Source organism: Paramisgurnus dabryanus, chromosome 1, assembly GCF_030506205.2.
Source record: "Paramisgurnus dabryanus chromosome 1, PD_genome_1.1, whole genome shotgun sequence".
NCBI classification, from domain to species: Eukaryota; Metazoa; Chordata; class Actinopteri; order Cypriniformes; family Cobitidae; genus Paramisgurnus; species Paramisgurnus dabryanus.
This window is the reverse complement of record NC_133337.1, coordinates 39,214,763-39,242,584: the sequence shown is the minus strand read 5'-3', so window position 1 is coordinate 39,242,584 and position 27,822 is coordinate 39,214,763. Positions and strand designations below refer to the sequence as shown.

The window sequence follows — 27,822 nt, the reverse complement described above, 5'->3', positions numbered from 1 at the left end:
TTCTTGTGATTCAATGACGTTTGGGCCGGTGCGCGCTCCTGCCAAAAGCATCGCCGTGGGAACGCGAGAGAGAGAGAGAGAGAGAGAGAGAGAGAGAGAGAGAGAGAGAGAGAGAGAGAGTTGCGCAGTCAGCATTCAAGTCTCGCACAACCTTGTTTCACGGACAGAATTGTGTGTTGGTGTGTGTGTGTCTCTGTGCATTTGTGTCATGCACCTCTGAGCGCGCGCAGAGTAATGCAGAACATTCAGGAGAGGAGCAGAGACACCGTGCAGCGCGGAGGATACCGGGACTCAGGACGGGACGATGAGTCGGGACAGGTGCTCGGGAAGGCCGCAGACACAGAGCGCGAGACTCTGATGATGGAGCTCACGCGGCTGGTACAGAGGAGTGTGCGCGAGAGCAGCTGGTGGGAGAAGAGAGGATTGGACTGCAGCATCCTCATCACAGCCTTCCTTACTTTACCTGCAGGTGGTACACACACACATAAACTCTCTGAATGTTCACTATATTTATAAAATAAGATGTTTTACATAGAGAAAAGTTAGGCATAAGGGATCATATATGTGAAATTGTTTGCATGAAGTGTTTAGACCATGATGGTATGTATTTGTTGGGATTTATGCATTTTCTTATATCATAAAAAATCAAATTCATAATGAAACTCCAGGATTTATTGCAGTAGTGAGAATTGTTTAATATTATGAAAATGTAACAATGCAAAAAATAACATTATGAATTTTTCATTATACCTCTTTATGAGTGAGTTTCCCAGAAGGGGTTTAAATTAAGCCAGGACTAGGTTTTAGTTATTTTTGGACATTTTAATTGTTTTACAAAAAACAATACTGGTGTGCATCGTGAAACAAAATGATGGCACTGATATGTTTTAAGTTATGTCAGTGCAAGCTGTTTGTGTGTGCATGCGTATATGTTTAACCTCTTTATATGAGACATTTAAAAGATATTAAAAGTCAGTCTGTAATTTTGTGGTGTGTGTTTTGTGTGACTGTTGACTAAATGTGAATTAGTGGCTAATTTCAGTCTAGATAGACATTCATTGTTAGTATATTGCATGTCATTATTATTATTATTATTAGGGAATTTTTTCAGCTAAAGTAGCCTAAATAGTTTACTTTGTTTATTCTTGCACTTCAAATGTGTGATCACACTAAGACAGATGGTTAAGCTGTGGTTTAACTGACTTTAACTAACTAGAAACTCTCCCACAAAGTCTTATAAGATTTGTGCCAAATGTTGATCCACACAGAAAACTTTTTAACCTCTAAAAGACTATTGCCAGAGTTTACATCCAAGTTACTGTGGCGGTGGTGTCAAGGTGTCCGGTTTGATCTGGGTGCTCCCGTCCCATTGGGCAGATCTAGTTTCTCGGCACGGCACTTAAATTTGACTCATCTTTCAGGGAGAACCCGGTGACACAGCTTCAGTCTGTTTAATTGTGACAAATGTTATAAAATTACATTATAATTAAATATAATTGGCATTATTGTTTCTATTTCTGAGAAGTTGCATCCTTCTGCTATAAGATCGACTAAGATGAAAATTGAAACAACGCAGTGATGTGCACAGTACTGTAAATGGTGAACAGATGCTTCATATCATAGCTGTGACTATGTTGTGTATTTTAGCACAATTATGATAAACCAATCAATATTTAGGGCCTGAACAATCTGTTTCATAATAAAAAATGAGTTGTGTTCATATCTTTTAAAGTCTAACCATTATCCTCATGTCTTCTTCTCTCTCTGCAGGATTTATATTTTTAGGTTCATCTGAGGTGATGTATTTCCTGTTGGGTATGATCATTATGGGTGTGGCACATGCTGTTATCACCGTTAAAGGGACGCACTTGGCCAGTCACGGTGCACTCAGTGAATCTTCAGCTTGGACTGAATTTTGGGCTGTTTTCTTTATCGAAGTAAGATACAGTCATTTTCTGTTGTATAATATATTAATGGTGACGTACTGTATATAAAATGAAGCAACATTCACATGTTTTATTTCGGTAATGTGATGCATTTTAAACCCACACAGCTAAATCTTGGCAACATGAAAATGCAAATAAATGGAAAGTATTTGGCTGAGATACATTTTTTATGTATTTTTTATGAGCAGAATTAGGTTCATTCAACCTCTCAGGAATTGTAATGCTTTCCTCTGATCTGTTGCTATATAAAGTTCATATGATTCCTATAAATATTATTGTTATTTTTAACACCTTTGTACAAAAGGTCAGATTTTCTGTGGATGCTCTTTGGACAGATTTCGTAATATTGACATTAAGAGAGGTTTTTATCGGGTAGAGTCGGTTTTACCCTCCTGACTGGATTCTCAGATATAAAATTATTAAGGAATTCACAAACACGATACTGTTATACCTCCCACGGTTATTATTTTTTTGCATAATATACTGTATGTGTGTGTACTGTGTGTAATTATTTTGTATACGTAAATACACACACATGCATGTATGTATTTAAGAAACATTTACATGTATATAAACACAGATCAGCCATAACCGTATGACCACCTCCGTACCCTACTGAAAAATTGAGAAAAGCTGGGTTTTGCTGTTCAGGGTGACAGTAGCTGGTTTAAGCTGGTCCTCCCAGCCTGGCAAAGAAGGTCAAGCTGGTGAGTCAGCTGGTCTTCCAGCTTAAAAAGTGACCAAAACACAGCTAGACCAGCTTGCTATACCAGCTAAAACCAAGCTGGGAGACCAGCTAAAACCAGCTTATGCTGCTCTTAGCTGGATTTTTCAGTAGGGTAATATTGTGTAGGTCTCTCTTTTGCCACCAAAACAGCCGTGACCCGTAGAGACATGGACTCCACCAGACCTTTCTATCAAAACAGCATTCACTTTTTCAGCAATTTCAGCTACAGTAGCTCATCTGTTGGATCGCTGTTAGACATTAAGGACAAGTGTAGGGGGAAAATGTGCAGGCGTAAAGATCTGAGCGCCTTTGTAAAGGGCCAAATTGTAATGGCTAGACGACTGGGTCAGAGCATTTTTAAAACCGCAGCTCGTGTTCGCGGTCTGCAGTGGTCTATCAAAAGTGGTGCAATGAAGGAAAAACATTGAACCGGCGACAGGGTCATGGCCGGCCAAGGCTCATTGATGCATGTGGGGAGCAAAGCTGGGCCATGTGGTCCGATCCAACAGACGAGCTAGCTGAAATTGCTGACAAAGTGCTGGTTCTGATAGAAAGGTCTGGTGGAGTCCATACCTCGATGGGTCAGGGCTGTTTTAATGGCAAAAAGGGGACCTACCAGTGGCGGCCGGTGACTTCTTTTTTTGAAGGCGCTCGATGCGAAGTTCGTCACAACATGTATTTCGCCCGTCATGTGTGTGGTTCGTCATTTCAAAATATGTGTTCGAGTGAACCTAAGTGCATCACGTGTCTTGTCAAAATAAGTGCCTGCTGCAGAAGTAAAGGGTTTATGATAAAAGAGATGCTCGCGTTTGCCAGATACTCGCATAATCTCATGCGTAATAAGAGTTTACTGTTAAGGGATTGTCTTGTGTGTATTTTGTGAACGTGAGCATCTCTTTTATCATAAACTGTTTTGACGCGTGTGCAGCAGACACTTATTTTGACAAAACAGATGATGCACATGGTTCACATGACACAACAAAGACATATTTTGAAAACACGAGCAACACACATGACACTCCGAACACTTATTTTGAATTTGGGCCCCTCAGAAGAGCAGTCACGAGCCGCCACTGGGACCTACAAAGTATTAGGCAGGTGTTCATAATGTTATGGCTGATCGGTGTGTGTGTGTATATATATATATATATATATATATATATATATATATATATATATATATATATATATATATATACACATATGTGTGTGTGTGTGTGTGTGTGTGTGTGTGTGTGTGTGTGTGTGTGTGTGTGTGTGTGTGTGTGTGTGTGTGTGTGTGTGTTTAGATTTTTTATTATTTATATTATATATAAAAATTATTAAATTAAATTAACACAAATATTATGCAAACACAAACTTTTATTTTGTATGCAATTAATCATGATTTATCAGCATTAATTTTTTAAAGACACAGCCAATTTATCTATATAATAGCATAATTAAAGTAAAATTGTATAAACAATTTGACTAATTTTGGACTTTGAATGCATGTAAATGTTAAAGTCTGTGTATGTTGTCAGGTTTGTGGGTCGTTCTCTTCGAGAGCAGGTGTACATGCTCATGTCAAGATGCATCACGCTCACACTAATGTCATTGGTTTGGGAGACTCCAGCACCTGGAAAATTCCCTTCCTACCTCGATCCGTCTACCTGTTTATCGCTCCGCTGGCTGTGCCCATCATCACTCCTATTGTAGCCATGGGTGAGGACTAAAAGTGTAGCATATTCACCTTTGTATAGATGATGTCGGGTCTTTGATATCTCCTCCATGATAATCACAATCAACTTTGTCATTGAGCTGTTTCATATCTAACCTGTGTAGTTCTTATGTGACTGTCTGTGCCCATCATCATCATCATCACATTTCCTCTGTTGTGTTTTAATTTGTGTGTTACAGGTCAGCTGAAGGGTCAGTCTGTGTTTCAGATCATACGTACAGTATTGTGTGTATGTCTGGGGTTTTTCTCTCAGTATTATCTGCTCAGATGCGTGTCCGGATTGTCCTGCGGCTCCGCTCTGGTCGTCATGCTTCTGTGTCGAGCCATGTTCTCCGTTCCCTACATACATGTTAACATCTTTCAGGTAAAATACAAACAAAAGAGTACCTTCACCCTGTGTTAAGTAATTCGCCTCAATACAGCAGACATCACGGCTGCAGTTGCTTTCATTCAAAGTCTGTTTTCCTCCTGGAGTAACCTGAGCCTGAGTGCTTTATAGTTGACGTGTTCAATTTTTCGATTGTGAAACACTTTCTTCTCTCCCTGCTTAATGTGCAGAGATTACTGTAAGTGATGCCATTGGGTAGGTGGACTTTCTTAAGAGTTTGCTCTTTTACAAATCATTGTTTCGTTTAATCATTCTGACATGATGACTTCTGCATCAACCAATGGTGCGAGTGTAGGGTGGGGCAATTTATTTATTCGACTTTGTTTGATTTGGATGGGTAAAGTGTTTGCGAGGTTACCAGACAAAGATCAAGGCCTATAACCAAAACATTACTGCCCAGACAGCAGACAACTCTGGGCCGGATCTGCATCTCATCCGTGCCAAGTCAGCAGCTTTGGTGCGGATCCGGCCCGGAGTCGTCTGCTGTCTGTGCAGTAATGTTTTGGTTCCAGGCCTCAAGCTTTAACCCTTACCCCACATTGGAAATTCTCATTGTACATTACAGTCAACATTTCCTCCGGTTCATTACTCAACTGTACTGTAAGCGACTTTTAAAGCTACTTTACATCTCTGAAGTCTGAATCTCCGCTCAATACGGCTTTGCTCTCCTCTTCTGCTCGCAGGTTCATATGGGTTCAGTTGTTAGAAAAAAGCAGAAACAGCAGGAAAAGCATGATTTTCCCAGGAAGAGTAAAGACTGAATGTACTGTGTAGTGTTGTATTGATCCTCTGAAGTATTTTTGCTGGTTTAAAGTATTTTGAAAGGGCAGCTCAGCGTGTGTTCTTTGTTTTGGCTCTGTTTGTGGTTCGAGGAAATTTAGCATGTTGTGTTTTACTGTGTGTGTGTGTTGTGCGCTATTGTCATGTGTTCCTGTATCAGTTTTGTTTGATTTGGATCCATGTGGTGTTCGTGGCGTCTCACAGCTCGTTCAGGACACATTAACATCACACACTTAGCTCAATGTTTGTTCTCCTAAGGTGAAGTATGTCTCTGTATTAAATGACTTTGTCTTACCCCAGCTTACAGTGGATAGACAACTAAAACCGGACTATAAGTGAGCCAGTGTTAAATGTTTACATCATATGAGTCTTTTATGAGGTCACACTGGTCATTTTCAGCTGTTGTGTGTCTGTTTGTGCAGCACATCGGTCTGTCAATGTTTTCTCCAGCGTGTCGGCCCAAGCGGATCTATCAGATGACACACGGTGTGCTGAATCTACCCAGAAACCCTCTGCTGGACTGGACCTTTGGTCACTCCCTCATTAACTGTCATGTGGAGCATCACCTGTTTCCATTCCTGTCTGACAACATGTGCCTAAAGGTGTGTATTTGTGTGTGTGTGTGCGTGCGTGCGTGCGTGCGTGCACGCGCGTGCGTGTGTGTGTGTGTGTGTGTGTGTGTGTATGCGTGTGTGCGTCTTTTTGAAATACAAATTGATGTTGTAGCATTTAACAAACAGAATGAGGAAAAATTTTAATAATTGCATTAAAGGTGCAGTGTGTAAATATTAGCGGCATCTAGTGGTGAGGTTGCGAATTGCAACCAACGGCTCAGTCCACTGCTCACCCCTCACATTTGAAACACATAGAGAAGCTACGGTAGCCGCCACCAGAAAAACATGTCATCGTCGGAGACAACTTAGAAAAAAAGTTTGTCCATTAAGGGCTTTTGTAGAAAAATTGCGACTTCCATGTAAGAGGACCCTCGGTGTATGTAGATAAAAAAGTCTCATTCTAAGGTAATAAACACATAACGGTTCATTATCAAAGGTCTTTTATACCCCTGATAATATAGTTTTGAATATTATTTTGCAATTCTGTTAAGAGATCCTTTTTAAAATTACACACTGCACCTTTAAAAAGTAATTAAAGGATAAGTCAATTTTCTTTAAAAAATCCAGATAATTTACTCACCACCATGTCATCCAACATGTTGATGTCTTTCTTTGTTCAGTTGAATAGAAATTATGTTTTTTCAGGAAAACATTCCAGGATTTTTCTCATTTTAATGGACTTTAATGGACCCCAACACTTAACAGTTTTAATGCAGTTTAAAATGGCAGTTTCAAATGATCCCAAACAGGGCGAAAGAGTCTTATCTAGCGAAATGATTGTCATTTTCGGCAAGAAAAAAATTCACTTTTAAACCACAACTTCTCATCTTCCTCCAGTCGTGTGACGTGCCAGCGCGGCCTCATGCAATACGTCATGACGTCAAGAGGTCACGGATGACGTATGCGAAACTACGCCCCAGTGTTTACAAGTGTGGAGAAAGATGACCGTTCTGACATTGTTGTATGTCGAATGATACTAATTAATGTCTTTGTGTCAGTTTATTGTTTATAATGGTCCGCAAATGTGCGTTTCATATATGTAACTAACATGACCTTTTGACGTCATTACACAATTACATGAGGTCCCGCTGGTGCTTCACACAGCCGGAGGAAGAAGAGAAGTTGTGGTTTAAAAGTGCATTTTTTCTTGCCAAAAATGACAATCGTTTCGCTAGATAAGACCCTTATGCCTCGTTTTGGATCGTTTGAAACTGCAATTTTAAACTGCATTAAAACTGTTAAGTGTTGAGTTAGGTGTTAAGTGTTGGGGTCCATTATAGTCTTTTAAACTTTGAAAAATCCTGAAATGTTTTCCTGAAAAAACATAATTTCTTCTCGACTGAACAAAGAAAGACATCAACATTTTGGATGACATGGTGGTGAGTAAATTATCTGGATTTTTTAAAGAAAATGTACTAATCCTTTAAGTATAAAATGATGCATCAAAGGTACAAATCAAATTCATCAAAAAGGAATAAATAAATAAATAATTAAAAATAGAAAATCATTGAAAGAAGGACAAATATAATACCAATAATAGTGATAATAGTAGTAGACTTTTATTGTCACAGGTCTCAGGTACCAGCAAAATTAGCAATGCTAATCTGTTTGATGAAGCTCACTCATTTTCTCTCTCTCTCTCTCTCTCTCTCTCTCTCTCTCTCTCTCTCTCTCTCTCTCTCTCTCTCTCTCTCTCTCTCTCTCTCTCTCTCTCTCTCTCTCTCTCTCTCGTTGGTTCAGGTGAAGCCCATAGTATCTCAGTATTTGAAGGAGAAAAAGTTGCCATATCAGGAGGACGGTTATCTCTCCCGTCTCTCTCTGTTCTTTCACAAGTATCAGGAGCTGATGGTCTTTGCTCCTCCCATCACTGAACTAGTTGGAGTTCAGTGAGGAGTCCGGACTAAATGAGAATTGGGCTTTTCAGATGATTCCAGATGTCATTTAATGTAATTTAATGATGTTCATTACTGCTGCTTTTTTGGGAAAGACTGGACATTGGATGAGAAGAGAATGTAGGGCGGTTAAATGATGGTTGTATTATCTCACATTTATATGCAATGATTATCCGACTAACATTACTGAATGTAATAATCATTATGTGTGCTGACATCAGATCAGTGGCAGTACAGCATTGTAGCTTTTACCTGTGGCCCCTAATCAGCTCTCAGTTTATAAATACCAGAATACCTTATATCTAGTATTTACATTAACAGTACACTGTAAAAAAATTCCGTAGAAATTTCAATGTTATTGCAGCTGGGTTGCCGGTAATTTACCGTAGATTTACATTTATGTAATTTACTGGCAAGAATTTGCTCAAAGTTCAATCAATTTTAAATATTAACAAGTCTTTATCTTTACAGAATAAAACTATACAATAACAACCCTATGCAAAGCATTCTGGGAACCAGAAGTCATCATCAACCTTTTTCTGTTTTTTGCTTCAGATTTTGTTTCCCAGAATGTTTTGCTTGATGCTGTTTTTTTAGTTTTACTCTATAAAGACAAAGACTTGTAAATGTTTAATGTTCATTTAACTTTGAACAAAATGTTGCCAGTTAAAAACATAAATTTAAATCTACGGTAAATTACCGGCAACTCAGCTGCAATTTCTACGGAATTTTTTTACAGTGTATAGATGTAGGCCTATATAGAAAACAAACACAGAAACAGGTCGTAATCTTGACACTGTTAAAGATGTTTGCTTAGACATGCCAATCTAATATTATTGTTAGTGTCAAAGGTAAATATAGATCAAATAATTTTCAAACAGGGAGGAAAACCCTGTCTTTAATAAAGGTGATTGTGACTTCTCAAGTGAGGCTTTACCTTGCATGTAAAGTGCAGATATGAAAAATAATTTTGGTCAGTATCACCCAGCTCTTCCCTATAGCAACATGTAATAAATGTTCATAATGCGCTAGCAATGCATTTAATGATCTGATCATATCAAACAGTAATAAATGCACATGTGTTTTTTATTATTATGAATAGTTATGGATAATGAGTTTGTGTTTAGTATTGATGAAGACTCAAATCTGCACTGATTGGGGATCAGTTTTTGTCATCGTTTGTTTTCAGAACAAACTCATTCAGATTGGATAAGCTTTAAAAACAAATCAATGCAATTTGTGTTGTTTGTATTGTATGAGAGAAAATTATGCACTGATTTTACTTACCAAATAAACCGAATCTAAAAATAAACCGAATTTAAATGTTTTATTGACTTTTATTGTGCTTTTTTCACATTGTTGGAGCTAAACAGCATCATCCTCAACTAACATTATATGTAAAATATCTAGAGAAATAAAATCTAAATTTTTCCCCATTAATAAGAAAACTTATTACAGGGAAAATTTTATTAGAAATTTCTCCAAATAAAGCTACTCTTAGCATAATCCACAGCATAATAATGGAAATTGTTATATAAAGCAAGCAGTATGGTGAATATCTGTGTGTTGTACATCTGTCTGTCCAGCAGGTAGCAGCACTGAACTTTAACTTAGATGAGCTGTGCTTTCTCTTTTTTAAAGGGACACCTCATCCAAAAATTCTGTCATCATTTACTCACCCTTCTGTTTTTACAATCCTGTATAAATGACCTTGTGTAGATGAACACAAAGGAAGATATTTTGAGCAATGTTTGTAACCAAACTGTTTTTGAGCACCATTGACTCTCATAGTAGTATTCTTTCCTACTATGGAAGTCAATGGTGCCTTTGTTTCCTGCTTCATTACAAATTCATCAGAACAAAGAAATGTATACAGGTTTGTAACAACATCAAGGTGAGTAAATGATGACAGAATCTTGATTTTTGGGTGAACTACCCCTTTAACTGCACTTCAGCCATTGCTAAACGCCACAGCCTACAGCAATGAACTTTGACCCTGATTCTCTCAGTGTAAACAGAGACCTGTAGGAAGCAGATATTTTTATGTTTAAAGTGACTTACAGTCCAGTTACAGCAATGTGGAGATTTATTGATTAATGTCACCACAGCAAAACTCCTGAATCACAGCTGTTGAACGATTGAAACCTTTCAACTTATCTTTAAAATACCAGCGAAGAGTTCATTCATTCAAATTTTGTCCTCATTTTCTGACACTCATTTTCAATCCAGACTGACTAATAAATGCAAAAAAAAAATTACTGTTTATTTTCAAGTGATGAGAATTTTACCTTTTGACAATTTCTTCAACCAGTTAACCTAACACAGTCATCATCCTTCATTGCACTGTCAAAACCTCTTAACTTCACCACATTATCAACCCTCAAAAACTATGATAACAGTTGTGCAACCACCTGCCCTCATACTTTGCATATTGACTCCACCCACTTCTCTTTAAAGCCCCACCCACTGCCTCTGGCTGTTAGTAGGAATATGAGGTAATGTGTCAGTGGGAGTGGTTTGCTCCAACTTACCTCTCATAACTTTGGGCTTGGCTTTAACTGAAGTCAAAGCTCAGGATATAGAGACGGCGAGCAGTCATGGGAGACGTAGAGCTGGTGAAAGACCTGCCGACGAACAGTGAGTCTTCAAACAAACTCAAGAAGAAGAATTCTGAGGACTGTAATGGCAATCTGATGCCCACAAAGAAGGAGAAGATTCAAGAGAATGAAGTTGAAGCTCCACTGATTGAGACCAAAGAAGAAACCAAAAACAAACAGGAAAATGGTTTGACCACAGAAGAAAGCAAGATCCAGGAGGACCTTCAGGAGTCGGAGGACCCTCAGAAACCTCAGGAGGAAGCAGAGGTGGTGGTGGAGGACGTGCCGGGGCCAGATGATGTTATATGTGACTCCTGCATCGATCGGCCGTGTCGGGCCAAGAAGTCTTGTCTGACCTGTCTGGTGTCGTATTGTGAGGCTCATCTGAGGCCACATCTGGAGAACGTGAAGTTTCAGAGCCACAAGCTGATGGAGCCCCTGAGGGACATCGAGAGACGGACGTGTGAGAATCATCGCTGTCCTCTGGAGCTCTTCTGCTCTGTAGACATCTGCTGTGTGTGTCAGGAGTGTCTGACAGATGACCATCAAGGACACAACACGCTTCCCATTATAGAGGCACGCAGGAAAATAGAGGTACATCACACACACGCATCTATCTTTTCAATAAGAGAAGAGGACATTGTTTATTTCCTCTATAATCAAAGAACAGATCAACTGTAATATCTTTTAGAGAAGTTCAGGAAACAGAAATGAAATGAAATGTAAAGATGATCTGATCACGGACCATCAGCCTTTATCTTCTATCTGCAGGTGTGACTGTGATGACGTCATCACTAAAATCATTTTTTCTATCAGTATTTGTTGGTTTCAAGTAAACAGCATTAAACATTAAAGATAGATAAAAAGACTTAAGATGCAAACACTTTTTAAGATGAAGTTTATCTTTTCATTAGCACATGGTTTTCTCGAGTTTATGTAGCCATGTGACACATACAGAGAGAGAGAGAGAGAGAGAGAGAGAGAGAGAGAGAGACCTCAAGGCTGTTTTGTCCCCTCTATTGTATATTTTATATACAAATGATTATGTTAGCAAACACAAAAACAGGTTTTACTTAGAGTTTCCTGATGACACAGTCATTGGGAGTCTTTTGGAAAATAATGAAATGTGTGACAGTCCTATGGTTGTAAAATGGTGTGAAAACCCTGCTGAAATAACCAGCAAGACCTGCATATGTTGTGTTTTGGTGCTGGTTTGCTAGTAAACACCAGCTAAACCAGCATCAGCACCAGCATCCCATGGTGGTCATACCCACAAGAACAGCATATGTTGTGTTTTGGTGCTGGTATGCTGGTGGTCCACCGTCAACTTAAACCCGCCATTTCTCCCACTCACGTTTAAACGACTCTCTCGCAGACCGTCCCATCGAAATAATTAGGAATCGGAAGCAGTCAAAGGTGGTCAAAGAGACAGATTAAAACCCCAGCTATGAACGGCAATGGGTCTCTCTTGTCCACTTGTGATCCAATTGATCAAAACGCATCTCAATACCAAGTGTAAACCAGCACTGAGACGAAGGATATGACTATAGATTTTAGAGTAAATCCAGATTCCCCTCAGGCCATTATTAGAAATGAGACGTGTGGACAGTTATGAATATCTGAGGAGCGCTATTGATAACAGATTGTGTTTTGATGTAAACACAGAGTTATTATGTAAAAAGGGACGGCAGTGTCTATATTGTTTAAGAACATTAGGATTATTTAACATAAACAAAACACTGATGATTTTATAAATCTTACATTGATACGGTTTTCATCATTCACTATTAGCTGCTGGTTTGGAAATCTGAGTGTTAAACACAAAAATGCATTAAACAGAAAAAATGTGAAGATTACAGGAAAAGTAGTCCGTCATCTCTGTTTGAGATCATCATTTACTCTGACGGATTTTCTGTATGATATAACACTCAAGAATGAAAGACATCTCAGATATTTTTACTAAGACTGAAGCATTACTGTAAAACCTAAGAAGTTCAGAGTAAACCAAACTTCTGTGGAAACCGATTACCTTAAAAGATTTAAGGAAACCAACTCAAAAATATGATAAAATAATTACTTAAGTTTATATTTCATTGTATTTAATATTTAAGCACGCCACAGACAAAAAAACTGAGCTCAGTACTGGAATTGACTTTCATACAGTTATTGTTTATATGATAAAGTAACACATACAGTATCTGACCTAAGCACAGGCATTACCATAAAAATAAAAAACAGCAAACTTTTCTAAATATTCAACATAAATGAATGTTTTACACTATTGTAAAATTTAACTCTTTACTGAAAACCACATAAATGTCACTTAATGAATTTTCTCCTAATTCAGGCTCATGCAAAGCATACTGGGAACTGAAATCCTCCTCAACCAAACACGTTGATTATAACGTTAAACCGAAGTAAATTTTCAGTGCCAGAATCTTTCTTTTCTTAACTGGCAGATTGAATGCCATAAACCTCATCACAACCACCAAAATGTGCAATTATTTGCAGTTTTAGGGTGACCATACGTGCCAATCTTCCCGGACGCATCCCGTCCAGGATTTCGGTGCGTCTTCCGGAATTCGTATTTGTTGACCGCGTACGCCATTCAGTTAAAAACATAAGATATACAATCGTAGTTTCATTCTTACCTTAAAATGTAACAGTTGCTTTTCTGTAATAATAATAATAATAATAATCCTCTATGACGTATGCGACAAATACGACTTCCGGAAGATAAACACAAAATCCTGGACGGGATGCATTTTTGTTAAAACAAGGCTGTTAAAATTGGAAGTTTGGAGTTATAAATAACATTTTTGCGTTAGGGAATTTCTTTGACTTTTCATTTGTGGAACTCAAAGCGGTGAAATCGTTGAACACACATAAAACTGAATAAACTTTTATCACTGGGTACATTTTACTGTTGAGGTTATTGATTCTTAGGAAATGTTGTAGTTCTACTGAAAAGACCAGCTAAAACTAGCCTAACCTGGTTGGACGCTAGCAGGCTGGTTTTAGAAAGGGCTTGGCTACTTTTTTGTTTGTGTTTGCTGGGAAACCATCTGACTCACCAGCTAAAACCAGCTGACCCACCAGCTTTGCCAGGCTGAAAGGACCATCTTAAACTAGCTACAGTACTTCAATCTTAAACCAGCCAACCAGCTTAGCCAAGTTGGTCAAGCTTTAAGCCTGGTCAAGTTGGTTTTAAGCAAAAAGTAACCAGCTAAAAAGTGCCCAAACCCCCTCGAAAACCAGTTGAACTAGATCATTTCAGGAGTATTTTGGAGTGAACATCTGTTTCCTTTAAAGATATTATCAGAATATCTAAAGAGGAGGTTTAACATGCTTTAAATATTTTCTGTAGGGTACATCTAACTTTTCAAGATCAAGTTTTTGCAGTGATATGAACAGAAGATTGTTATAGGTCGCTTCTCTGTTATATTTGCAAAGTTCTTTGCATGCAATGCAAATAAAACATTTATCAGGCTTTAAAATCAGCCACCAGTAAGATATAAACTTAAATAGTTCAGACTAAAAAAAGGTACAAAAGTTGTCACCTTTTAATAAGATCCATGTTCCATACAGATATCTTTGAGGTACAAAGTAACGCCCCAGTGAGAAATGTGTACCTTCTTGTGCCTTTATTTCTGAGAGTGTACTATAGATGAAAGTCATATGGGTTTGTAAGAACTCCAGAATGACTAAATAAGGACAACATGTTAGTAAACTGGAGGACAAACATAGGGTGGATGGTTAGATCTTTTGTTCATGTGTGTATAGAGTAAGGTGTGTCCATCATATACTATATCTGAAATGAAGGATTTTAAAGCAGGTTCACAGAGTTCTTGGAGGTTAGGATTAGACCGAGTTACACAACATACTAGAGAGTAGTGTTTAACAATGTTGCCTGACAGCTTTGCTAGACAGGAAGGCAAGAGTCAACCAAACTAACACACCTAATAAATCCAGTTACATAGAGGAAGATCCTTTATGCTGAATAACAAAGAGAAATAATGACAACAAAGATGCATTTTAAACACAGGACATGACGTTATTGACCATTTCAAACACGTACAGTAATTCGTTAAATTCTTTTGACATTGATAATAGGTTGCAGCACATTTACCGGTAAGCGGTTTCTAGCATCTTCGATGTGTCTGTGATCTTCTGGCCTAGATGCTTTAAATCCTTTAAATCTGTATGATTTCCGTTTGGTGTAGCTCATTGCATTAGCAGCGCAAAAGGTCATGGGTTCGAACCCAGGAACACACATACTGATCAAATGTTTAACTTTTAATGCACTGTAAGTTGCTTTGGATAAAAGTGTCTGCCAAATGCATAAATGAAATGAAATTTCCATACAGTATGGGCTCAGTCAACCTGATCTCACAAAGTTCCGTGGGATAGACACAGAATTTTTTGCTCATTTTTCCGTGGATTTCTCACGGATCTCCGAAGCGAAAATGGTAAGAAAAAAGGACAAAAGTTGAGTAACCAATCCGTGAGAATGCCACGGAAAAAGACAGTCCGTAGCAGTCCCACGGGAAAATGAGCAAAAAATTCCGTGACTATCCCATGTAAATTCATGATCAGGCTGGCACAGTTGATCTAGATCAGCTAAAAAACCATCATAAACACATCAGAATGAACTCAAAGACCTCAGCATTCACATAAAAACTTCCTTCAGGTTTCATTGTATATGATTAGATTAACATTAGATTGTCTTGACTAATTATACACCCTTTTTCTTTCAATCATGGGTTAAAATCATTGATCAAACATGTATCTGAACATCCAGAGGGCATTTTTGAGCATGTTTCACCTGGAAAGAATCAATCTCACATTGCAGGCAGATGTTCTCCATGACGTTGATGCAGGAAATAAAAACACTTCAAAAGGAAAATATCTCTTGAGATTAAAGGTGTTTGACGATGATCAGGTTTATAGGGTGGAGGGACTTTGGTTTTACATTTAAAGGCAGTTCAATGCTTTAGTTCATTGTGTCAGATGATCCCTGTATGTAAGGAAGAACGGTAACATAAACCTCTATATAACATGAGCAATGTGTTGGGTTTGTCTGAACCTGTCTGTGGAATGCAAAGCAAAACCTGAACAGAACAAAACAAGACAAGACAAGAACAACAAATGAGTTCTCATCTGATTACTCAGCGATTCAAAGAGAAACTGGGTTCAGTTCAATATGCATTGTGTAATGCATCTAATGAAAATATTTACTTAAACATATTTACTCTTAGTGCACTTCTTTACTGTGCGATGTCCTCTTTAAAGGGACAGTATTTGCTTGCTAAAAACAACTTTATTTTGTGTATTTGGTGTAATGTGATGTGTTCACGTGGTTTATTGTCCAAAAAAAGCATTATTTTCCACATGCTGTATATTGTTGTAGTCCCTTTATGCCCAGCCTTTCTGTAACGAGTCGATCTGTACAAAGCTCATCGTTCTGAGAAATCGCGGTGTGATCCGATTCATTTCATTTTTACAAATAAAATCTGCATTCAAACAATATTTGGAGGACCCCCAGTAATACCACCACGGACCCCCTGTTGAAGACCCATAGTAAATAATATTGTACAGTTTAGTATATATTAAGGTAGAGTAAGATTTAGGTAGAGATATGAATGCATATGGTACCATTTTGTACCTCTGAGGTACTAACATGCACTCTTTAGGTACAAGGTGTGCTTTTTGAAAGGGTACCGCCCAAGTGTTTATTGTACAATAAAGATATTTCTGGGCGGGCATGAATTAAACTTTAACATCTATGTTCTATAGATGTTCCACATTATTTGTTTTGTGTGTTTTCAGAAAGAACTTCAGGACAAACAGACGGATGTGTTAAAGACCGTCACTGCAGCAGGAAACGCCATCAATAAACTACAGCTCAATACTGTGTCAATAGAGGTAAAACACATCAACATCACTCTATCTTAATGTCAATTTGTGACCCATTTCACCAGCAGAATAATGTATAGTTGCGATCAAAACCTGATTCTTAATACTGCAAAATGTTACTTGGAAAATAAATGACAGTTTTTGTTTTGTGATAGTTTCCTTATTTGGCACTGTCCCGTGAGTGGGACACCTGAGTTTACTTTAATATTTTGCACGTACATTTTTATCTATCACAAAAAAACTATATATCGTTGGAAATGTCTAAGAATATAGTTTTCATATTTCATAACATAACATTTTAGCAGTAATATTAAGGTAGTGACAGTCATTTTTTAATTTGTAACAAGAGTATGCAGCAAACCGCTGACACCTAGTGGTCGTTGTTGGTAAAACATCTAAAAGTGTAACACAAACTCATTTTTTGTGATAATTTTATTATAAAATGTAATACTTAATTGCATTATTTTTATTTATTACAAAAAATGTAAACTATAACCAATTTTATTTAATATTTCACCTCCAGACACTTCTGTAAAAGAACTTTAAAGTGTCCTCCACCACTCAAAAAGCACCAGATAAGGGGTAAAGGTTTCTTGTTTGTCCAAAGCCATTCACTGATCTTCAGAAAAATCCTCCAAGTCATGCAGAATCTTTGCTTTTCAGCATCAACTGCACATTTGAACCCTGTGATCGTATGATGTTGAGATTCATCTTTTCACTTATAGACGGTTTTAGCAGTAACAACATAAACAAGCGGCTTTTGTGGAAAACACGTAACTTCTGGTAAACTCCGCTAGGACAGAAAAACAACAAAATCCGATTAAAGTAGTTTATTTATATAACAAGCAAAATAAACCGCACGTTGATTAACTAGGAAACCAAAACATTTGGTTTTTTTTCAACAAGGTATTTGTTTTCGAGTTCAGTTCCAGCAACTAATCAGACCATTTAAAAAAACTGAAACCGGAAGTTCAGACCAGACACGTCCGACGTCACCGCACGTGCGTCCAATGAAACGGCCTATAGGATAATCAAGAGACTCATACTCAACTATAACAATAGATACAAACATTCAGTGATGCTTAAGAAGTCAGCACAATTCATAATCCCATTTCCATCGTCATTTATTTTTTCATGTCTGAATTGTATCTTTCGAAACAGCTTTCAAACAATATCAAAAGGTATTTCCTTCCTGCCCGAATAAGAAAATAATAAGAGCAAGCCATTTCCTCTGGCTAAACGTCTATCTGATCAAACCCGAAGGTCAAAAATTACTTTTTTTTGATGCAATATATCTGAAAAACATTTCACGTCCTCTCTTCTGCCCTCAGGCGTCTGTGAAGGAGGTGCAAGAGGTGATTGAGGAGCAGTTTAGTTTACTGCTGGCAGCCGTGGAGCAGGCCAAGAAAGACGTGAGCGAGATTTTGGAGGTGGAGGAGCGTCAGGCTCTGCGTCAGGCCGAAGGAATTAAAGTTCATCTGGAACAGCGCTGCGCTGAACTGAAGAAAACTCAGACTCAGATAGAGAAGATCACGAAAAACAAAAGTGACATTGGCTTCCTGCAGGTATGAAGGATTTTCTCCTTAAATATGGATCACAAACCACATAAACTACTAAGGTTGAACACAATTCTCAACTTCTCACCCAAGTAATGCCATGAGTTTGAAAGTGGATCTACAGAGAGGTGGATGAAGTGTTTGTGGAAAAATCATTATTTTAATCATTTGATTCTTCCAGTGCTTGTAATGACACAGAAAGCACATGCATCATCACCCAAAAAATACATTTCTTTGGCCAAAAATATGTTTTAAATGTATGCTAAACACATTATGTAGAGAGTAAAGCTTAATAAAATATATTTTTGATTTTGAAAATATATTTAGTTTTAACCTTCACATTAACATTGATTTCAAAATGTATTTCAGGGGCAAAAAAGTTTCTAATTTTACAACCCATGCGGCAAAAAATCATATTTTTCCAGGCCAATATATAAAAGTTTGTATAAAATATGTATAAAATATTGCAATTGAAAATATATTTAATTTGAATCTTTTCAAACCTGTTGTTTACAGGTTTGTAACATACTAATTTTTTCTTCCAATGCAACATGAATATAAATGCTTTTAAATATATTTATTTTTTAAAATATATTAAATATAATATATTTTTAAATATACAAAAAATGTCCAAATATATATTTGTAAAACATATTTTTTGTAAACATATTTCCAAATATATTTCAGTAAATATTTTGGCAATTTTTTGTATATTTTGAAATATATTTTAAATGATATTTGTAAAAATTTTATATGTAAAATTTAACAAAATTATATTTGTAAAAAAAATGTATTTTCCAGGAGTATTCACAGTGGAAGAAAGAATCGACCGACGTGTCTTTACCTGGGGTTTATATCGGTCTCATGGATCGACTCCAGACGTTCAGTCGTGTTGTAAAAGCGTCCACAAAAGAGATGTGTGACCAACTGCTCACCTTATATCCCAACAAACTTAAAGAGAAAGGTTAGCACACGAGCAAAACATACAAATATCTGTGTTATATGAAGTGTTGTTAAATGTGGCTAACGTTTCACTTTTGAATAACAGAAAATGTGGGGATAAAAACTACAGTTTATACCACTATGACTGCTAAACAAAACATGTCATTACCAAACCCAAACACCAGAGAAGACTTCCTCAAATGTGAGTATTTATCACAACCACAGCATCCAACTTCCCAAATACACTACATACATTTCATCTACGCAATACTAATAAAGTAAGAGAGACAGATGACTTTAAAAAAGTCAACAATAAGCCATTAAGATCCTTTTGTTTGACAAGAATCTGACAGAAATACTGGCCCACCAACTAGACCATAACATAACAGACCAGAAAAGCTCTACCAGCTAACCAAGTTTTCCAAAAGATTGTGGTTTTGATTAGGATGCACCGATACCACTTTTTTGGATACGAGTACTTGCCAATACCGATACCGAGTACTTAATAAAAAAACATGATTTAAATTTACAGGTAACAGCTTTAGTCATATAATTTAACAAAAAAAAACAAAGGACTAGTCTTCCAGTTTGTTGTAAACTCTGCCTCTTTGGACAACACAAGAGGCATTAACCCCTTACACGCCGCTCAAACATAGACATTTCTCAGACCGTGGTATCGATTCTAGGTATCGGGGGACTTTTAACGAGTACGAGTACTTTAGAAAATGTGGTATCGAGGCCGATACCCGATACCAGTATCGGTATCGGTGCATCCCTAGTTTTGATTCCTACGAACACACACAATGATAAAATGTCTTCACTTTGTAGTGCACTGTAAATTGCATTGAATAAAAGTGTCTTAATCTAAACTAGCATAAACTGATATTCATGCTGGTATGTTAAGCAGGACATTTCTTTCTACTTCTCTGAGTTTTCTTTGGCATTTGAGAGTCATTTGACTAAACTTGTCTACTATATTACATATAAATGTTGATTTTCTCCTATAGATAGCACGCCTCTGAACTTTGATGCCGATACAGCGCATCAGTTCCTGCGTTTGACAGAAGAGAAGAAGAAGGTCACAAATACGACCCCATGGCAACACAGCTATCCTGACCTGCCCGAGCGCTTCGAGCACTTCCGTCAGGTGCTGACGGTCGAAAGCTTCTACATGGGTCGCCATTATTTTGAGGTGGATTTAAAAGGGGAGGGCACTCACGTGGGCCTGACCTACAAGAGCATCGAGCGCAAGGGATCTGAGAGCAACAGCTGTATCGCAGGAAACAACTTCTCCTGGTGTCTGCAGTGGAACGGGAAAAGCTTCTCCGCGTGGCACAGTGATGTGGAGACGCCTCTCAACGCTCCTAAAGCCACACGGATCGGTGTGTACGTGGATTATTCCCGTCGCTTGCTGGCATTTTATGACGTTGGGAACAACATGTCCCTCATCCACCAGTACCAGGCAGAGTTTCGAGAACCTCTCTACCCAGCGTTTTGGCTTCCTAAGAAGGAGGACGTTGTGGTTTTGGTGGAACCAGGTGGAGCTCTCTCCCTAACAACCCCTTCTCCGCTTTCCTCTCCTCCATAAACTGCATCCACATCATTTCCATGTCATAGGTCGCATTAACACCTGGTATTAATGTATATCTTGAGTGAAATTATTAAACAGAACTTGTTAAATATAAATGTGAGATATCCAATCAGAAGTGGTCATAGGATACACATTTGAGATAGATGTAAATACCAGGTGTAAACTGGGTCATGTGAATTGTTACTTTTGACTGATGTTAAAGTTTTATGACTGCCAGAATGTATTTTATATGCATCATACTGTACTGTACTCCTTACAAAAATTAACCATGGTTTTACTACAGTAAAAAAACATGGTTAGTGTAGTAAAACCATGGTTTTGCTAACAAAAAAACATGGTTACTACACTTTTAAAAAAACATTTTACAAATTTTCGTAAAGGCATGGCTAACTGCTTTTGAAAAAAATGCTATTTATGTGTTTTGTGTACTATATACTTTACATTACAAAATGTCTTTAATAAACGCTTTTATCCATGAGATCTAAGTATAAAGTTGCTCTGTGCATCTATTCAATAAAGTCACACGAGTGTTGAAACCCAGGTGTTGTAGCTGAATATTGCAGTAGAGTATTTTAGGGTTGGTCATGGAGGGGTTGGGTTACACCTGTACATGGGTTAATGGGACAGACGTGCATTCATGATCACTGTGTCTGTAAGCTGTGGTTTTCTCTGATGTGATGATTTTGTTGCTCTGTAAGTTGTGACAATTACCTTACCAAACAACAAGCATTATGTGTCTATGCAAATACAAAACTACAGTTGCTGCATTGAGACATATTTGGTCTTGTAGCCACAACTGGTTTCACCGGTCTACAGAGATAATGTCACAAAGCCTACAAGGATACATGGATAATGTTTCACTGAGGACAACTCTATGTAGGTGTCACCAGCTGCCTTTTTCTCTATGCAATTAAATACATTAATATGATACTGCTGTTATATATATTTAATAAAATAAAATGCTTAGTTATGTAACATGGCTCTCAAGTTTTATCAAAAGTTTGGAGTAAGATTACATTTGCTAAAAGAAACAAATATCTCTCAAGTATTTGCTAGCGTTTATTTAGTGATATTAAATACATTTGCCGTGTGTTTAAAGGAACAGTATGTAGGATTGTGGCCAAAACTGGTATTGCAATCACAAAACGTGTGGCTAAAACTGGTACTGCAGTCACACAGCTGCTGGCCAATATACCAAACGACAACATAAACATCAGTTGAGGGCTGCAACTCCACTTTTTAAATGACAATATCCTGGCCGGACTGCTGTTGTGAGTGATATAAGTATTTGAAATGAAAATGATTTCTTAATGTCTAGTGACATTTCAGGGCCATTTAATGATTAATTGATATAAATTTCTTACATACTGTTCCTTTAATATCAAAATAGTCAACCCTGCTGAAAAAACAGCATACCAGCAAGACCAGCATATGTTGTGTTTTGGTGCTGGTTTGCTAGTGAACACCAGCTAAACCAGCACCAAACCGGCATTAGCACCAGCTAAACCAGCATTAGCACCAGCTAAACCAGCATTAGCACCAGCTAAACCAGCATTAGCATCAGCATCCCATGCTGGTCATACCACCAACATATGTTGTGTTTTGGTGCTGGTATGCTGTGACCACCAGCTAAACCAGCATAGACCAGCATAATTCCCATGCTGGTTTGATGCTGTTTTTTCAGCAGGGAAAAGTGGGAAAATAACTAGCAATTTGCATTTGAATACATTTGGGCTTGTAATATAAAATTCATAATGTAATATTATATCATAGTGCAATCTAATATAATAATACAGTTGAACAACTTTGGCATGCCATGAAAGAAAGGTCCTCCATTACATTTACATTTAGCAGACGCTTTTGTCCAAAGCCACTTACAAATGAGGTAACAGGGTTGCAGCAATACATAAGTGCACTATTGTCTCATCAAGTCTAACAATGCATACATAACCAAGGTTTGTTAGGTTTTTTCACAGAAAATGTACAGATAAAGATGGAAATAGAGAAAGATATTATGTTAGTGAGGTGTTGGTGGTGGAAGAGATGGGGTTTAGCTGATTCTTAAAGATAACTACAAAGTCAGCAGATCATGTTGAGACAGGCAGATCATTCCATAGATGTGGAACAGATCCAGAGAAGGTACACCCTAGGGATTTTTTTCCTTTTTGAGATGGCACCACAAGCCATTGCTCTGTGGCCGAGAGCAGGGACCGAGAGGGTACATAAGTCTGTATAAGCAATTGAAGGTAAGGGGGGACTGACTCAGTGGTGGTTTGAAGGCGATGAGCAGAGCTTTGAATTTGATGCGAGCTGCTATAGCAAGACAGTGTAACCTGACAAAGAGATGAGTGACGTGTGCCCTCTTTGGCTTATAGAAGACCATTTGCCGCTGCATTCTGAATCATCTGTAGTGGTTTGTTGGTGTGCAGGCTAGGAGTCCTGTCACTGCGAGTAATGCATTGCAATAGTCCAATCTGGACAGGACAAGAGCCTGGACTACTAGGACTTGAAGCATGCTCATTTAGGTCTAATTTTCCAGTTACTTCTTTGCAAGGTTAAGCTGGAGATGGTGATCCTTCATCCTAATTCTTTGTTTTGAGCTAATGAAATTATTCCCTTTTAATGACTACACTGCACTGAAAACACACAAAATATAAAAAGAGAAAAGTACAAACTTATTTGATAAAGTTTATTTTTTTTAAACGTGTACACCGTTTTTGATCAGGCGAGGTGCAGTCAGTCTTTAGTACAGACCCGAAAGTGACGTGTAACAGTAGCATTAACAACAACAGCAGCAAAACAACATGCTGACATAAAACGTTTGATGACTACACTGCTTTGAAAACACATACAAAATAAAAGAGAAGGTTACACACTTGAATTGAACCGTGTATTTTTTAAAACGTGAACACCGTTTTTGATCAGGCGCGATGCGGTCAGTCAGTACAGACCCGGAAGTGACGTGTAACAGTAGCGTTAACAACAACAGCAGCAGCAAAAACAACATACGTTGCAGTAACAATGAGGCTGGTGAGACTTATATTTCGACTTTTATTTGTAATAAATAATTTGTAAAGTCAGGAAATCGAGTTGTGTATAAATGACAGTGAGTTTTAAGATGAGATGTTAATACAGTTAGAGTAAAGCTAGTTTAGCTTAGCCGTTTCTTTTAACAGTAAACACCTTATTTTACGTCATTAAAACAATAACTTTGTCTTTGTGTTTAATAATTCTTCATTAAAGACAGTTTATTAAATTAAATTAAATCTGTCGTATTTTTGTTTTGTGTTTTCAGGACTCACGTGATGATGATGATGTGTCGTTATTCGATGCTGAGGAAGATTCAGCCGCACGAAAGAACAAAGTCAAGTGTGTTTATTAACTTACTCATCTTAATTAAAAACATGAATGAGTATTTAAAAAAAGCCCAGACAGTTTTTTTCTGTGACCTGTATGTGGTGACTGCTTGATCTTACAAGTAATTTATTATTATGTAATATATATTTGTATATCATAGTAAAACTCTTAACTCTCTGAGAGTGTTGCATGGATTTAAGCTTTATTCATCTGTTTTAAAGATATGGTTCAAGTTAGGTACTCATTATATTTGCCAGTATATAAACAACAGCAGTCTGTATGGTGAACTTGTGTTTTTTCTCCAGGCATCCGGTGGCTTCTTTCTTCCACCTGTTCTTCAGGGTCAGTGCGCTTCTGGTTTACCTGTTCTGTGGATTATTTGGTGGGAGCTTCATCGCCTGTATGGTCACCATCATTCTCCTCCTGTCATGTGACTTCTGGACTGTGAAGGTTTGTGTTTCCTCTGTTCACACTAAACCATTAGTTGTGTTGTTTAGACAAACAGTACTGTCGTGCATATTTATGTTAAAAGTATATCAAACTTTTACCACTAAAACTTAAGCCCGTAACTTGTCCTCTATCGTTTGTGTCATAAGTGACAAATGTGTGACTTGTTAATTTAGTGCTGTGTTTTATTGAAATGATTGAGTGAACAGAAAGGACACAAACAAATGTAGAAAATACAAAATAAAAATATTTACTTTGTTCTCAGCTGTAGCTGATTATGTGTTTGTCTTGTACAGAATGTTACAGGTCGTCTGCTGGTGGGTTTGCGCTGGTGGAATCAAGTGGATGATGATGGAAAAAGCCGTTGGGTGTTTGAGTCAAGAAAGGTACACATATGCACACTCCTCTATTATGACAGAAAATTTGTGTTGGGAGATATCCAGAAGTGGAAGGAATAGCCAAAAACTAGTCACTAGTTACTCTTGAAATATATACACACACAGTATACAGTGTCCTCCATAAGTATCAGGACAGTAAAAATAAAAATTTCTATGTTTGCTGTGGAGACCAGAAATTGGTTAGATGAATATAAAAAGTAGAAAACATTTCACATTTTATTAACCTTTGATTATGTTTCAATAAATGCTTTACCAACAAAGAACAAAAACCTTAAAGGTGGGGTGCACGATCTCTAAAAGCCAATGTTGACATTTGAAATTCAATTCAATTTTATTTATAAAGCGCTTTTCACAATTAGTAACTGTTTCAAAGCAGCTTTACATTAATCATTACTCACCTAAACAAACACGCCCCTAGCCCAATAGAATCTGGACTTTCTTTTGATAGACCCGCCTCACACATACGCAACCCAAGCAACAATTTTGGTTAGTAGACACGCCCCTTACTGCTGATTGGCTACACGTGTGTTTGGTACTCAGCCCGACTCCCTTTTCCAAACCGTTTCTCGTGCACCATGCCTTTAAATGCTGACTTATGTTTGTTGTCTCCAAATGCAAGACTGGATCAAACTGATCCTACACATTCTCTGATTTTTATGTGTAAACAATTAATGCATCAGGACACAGCTCATCACTGAACACTTCTGAGCCAATGGTCTCAATATGCCCACATTAGATAGAAGTATTAAAATACAAATGTGTTGTTCAAATGAGTTGGGATATTGTGTATGTTAAAACAGGTGAAAAATTAAATGTGACATTCTGTACTTTTGTCTCGTATTCAACTTTTAAAGTTTAGACATTTCTTGACTCCACAGCAAACAGATGAAATTTGCCTGTATTGCCCCAATAGGGCAGATATACAGTATGTATGTGGAAAATTGAAACATACACAAACCGTACCGATTAAAGAATATTTTAGACAAACACAGAATAGACAAGCATTTCTCTATTCTCAATGTTGATGTATACAGCAAGTAAACCGATGACAAGTAAACCGACAGAGTTTTGCATTCACTATGCATATTAAAATGAACTAAACTCAGAGAATCTCCTAAGATGGAGGACATCGACAGTGTACACGTATGTGAATTACAAACTGATTTTAGACAAAAATCATGTTTTCTTATATTGTGAATCTCATGTCACATGTGTGTTGTGAGAAGCACTTATAATACAGTACAGTATACAGCCAATCAGACGGTCAATCATCGATGGATTTTCTTCATTCTGTGCTTCAAGAAGTATATACAATATTTCTGGAGGTTGTGCTCAGTAAACCGCATCTGACGACGAATAGGTTGCGCACATGTAATGACGGGTACATGTGGGAAGTTTTGCTTTTAGTAAAACATATGGTAGATACATATCCACGTCATCCAACGCTCTTTATGTTCTGCGTGTTTCTTGAAAAAACAAGAAAAAATGAAACTCAGGTTTGCAGCGAACGTTTAATTTGCAGTGAATGTTTAATACATAGTGTAATTGGTTTAGTGAAGTGCTGGACCGATATATTCCAGTGGCCAATATATCGGCCGATATTTGGATTTTTTTTGTAGCATCGCCATCGGCTGATAAATCCTTTCTGTAAATCTTTCTGTTCCTTTAATGTGATGCTCTTAATGAAAATACAAACATGCATAACAAATTTCTGTTTGGCTCTGATTTATTGTAGTTTGTGTTATATCAGCCTCATATCATCCACATTCATTTTCAATATCTGTATCATCAGCCACTAAAAATCCACTGCAAGCTTAGTTTTACGACACTGATGTGCTGTTTGTGTTGTGTGTGTGAACAGGCAACTGAAAATCAGTCTTCTGCATCAAAAATCTCAAACGCAGAGTCTCGTATATTCTGGCTGGGTCTGATCATCTGCCCCATCATCTGGGTCATATTTGCTTTCTCTACACTCATCTCTTTCAAGATCAAATGGCTGGTAAGGGCTCAGATTGTATCAATCACCAGAAGTCAAAGCTATCAGTTTAGCTACAGATTTATTTGAAAGTTTTTCATGTTGTTTAATGAGTATAAGATACATGATGTTCTCTGACTGTTTTGTGGGTGTTGTCTTGAATGATGATGTACTGTGTGTTTAATGCTATGTTTGCTGCTCTCACAGGCGGTGGTGATTTTGGGAGTGGTGTTACAAGGCGCTAATCTTTACGGATATGTACGCTGTAAAGTGGGAGCCAAGACAAACCTCAGGAGTATGGCAACCAATTACTTTGGAAGGCAGTTTTTAAAACAGGTGTGTTTGTGAAGTACATGTCATTCATTGATAAATGATTTGTCAGTTTGATAAATGTCGTCATTACAACATCCTAATGTAATGCCATTTTGATATCTGGTTTTATTTTTCAGGCTTTGACAAAACAGGAGGAGTCCTAAAACAAAGAGACTGACCTTAAAAAATGGACACACTTGTATTTCCAGAAATCAGTTTTTAGTAATTCCAATTTTTTTTTTAATTAAGGAGGATGTTACTTTGATAATTTTTGTTGTTTTTCCCTGCAACTAGTTAACCAGTTAAATAATGTTTTTGTTTAAAAACAAACTAAACTGTCGTGCATAGTTTTATTAACTAGCTGAAATAATGCTAGTTAAAAGTATGTGTTTTATTAATCAATGTTGCATGACAACATGGTGATGGTGACACAAAAACATATGTAAATATTTATATATAACAGTAAATTATTTTTGGTGGGCTGGGCAAAACTGAATAAATCTTTTTGTACGTAAGATGACAACATTTGTTTCAACAGCCCTAAGCTCAAAATTGTTTACATGACTAGACTAGAGAAGAATATTCCCTTTACAAAGACATCTGGATTGTGAAAATCAGTTGAGGTCCGAGAACGTTATTATATTTATAATAATATTAGGGATTA

General features: G+C 37.4%; 3 protein-coding genes across 3 annotated transcripts; all 3 read left to right on the top strand.

The window, feature by feature from the left end:
• Nucleotides 1-111: 111 nt before the first annotated feature.
• fads6 (fatty acid desaturase 6) lies at nt 112-9,390 on the top strand. The gene is made up of 6 exons (XM_065260662.2): nt 112-469; nt 1,771-1,937; nt 4,197-4,377; nt 4,573-4,757; nt 5,984-6,163; nt 7,916-9,390. Exons 1-6 carry the CDS (start codon nt 235-237, stop codon nt 8,063-8,065), a joined length of 1,098 nt encoding a protein of 365 aa, XP_065116734.1. The 5' UTR covers nt 112-234; the 3' UTR covers nt 8,066-9,390.
• Nucleotides 9,391-10,626: 1,236 nt separating this feature from the next.
• On the top strand, nt 10,627-21,154 carry trim16 (tripartite motif containing 16). Its single transcript, XM_065272206.2, has 6 exons — nt 10,627-11,258; nt 16,494-16,589; nt 17,912-18,145; nt 18,938-19,100; nt 19,185-19,280; nt 20,086-21,154. The coding sequence occupies exons 1-6, from the start codon at nt 10,665-10,667 to the stop codon at nt 20,664-20,666; spliced, it is 1,764 nt and encodes a 587-aa protein (XP_065128278.2). The 5' UTR covers nt 10,627-10,664; the 3' UTR covers nt 20,667-21,154.
• Nucleotides 21,155-23,574: 2,420 nt separating this feature from the next.
• tvp23b (trans-golgi network vesicle protein 23 homolog B (S. cerevisiae)) lies at nt 23,575-27,673 on the top strand. The gene is made up of 7 exons (XM_065260660.2): nt 23,575-23,699; nt 23,965-24,038; nt 24,332-24,476; nt 24,770-24,859; nt 26,733-26,870; nt 27,054-27,182; nt 27,296-27,673. The coding sequence occupies exons 1-7, from the start codon at nt 23,691-23,693 to the stop codon at nt 27,320-27,322; spliced, it is 612 nt and encodes a 203-aa protein (XP_065116732.1). The 5' UTR covers nt 23,575-23,690; the 3' UTR covers nt 27,323-27,673.
• Nucleotides 27,674-27,822: the final 149 nt, after the last annotated feature.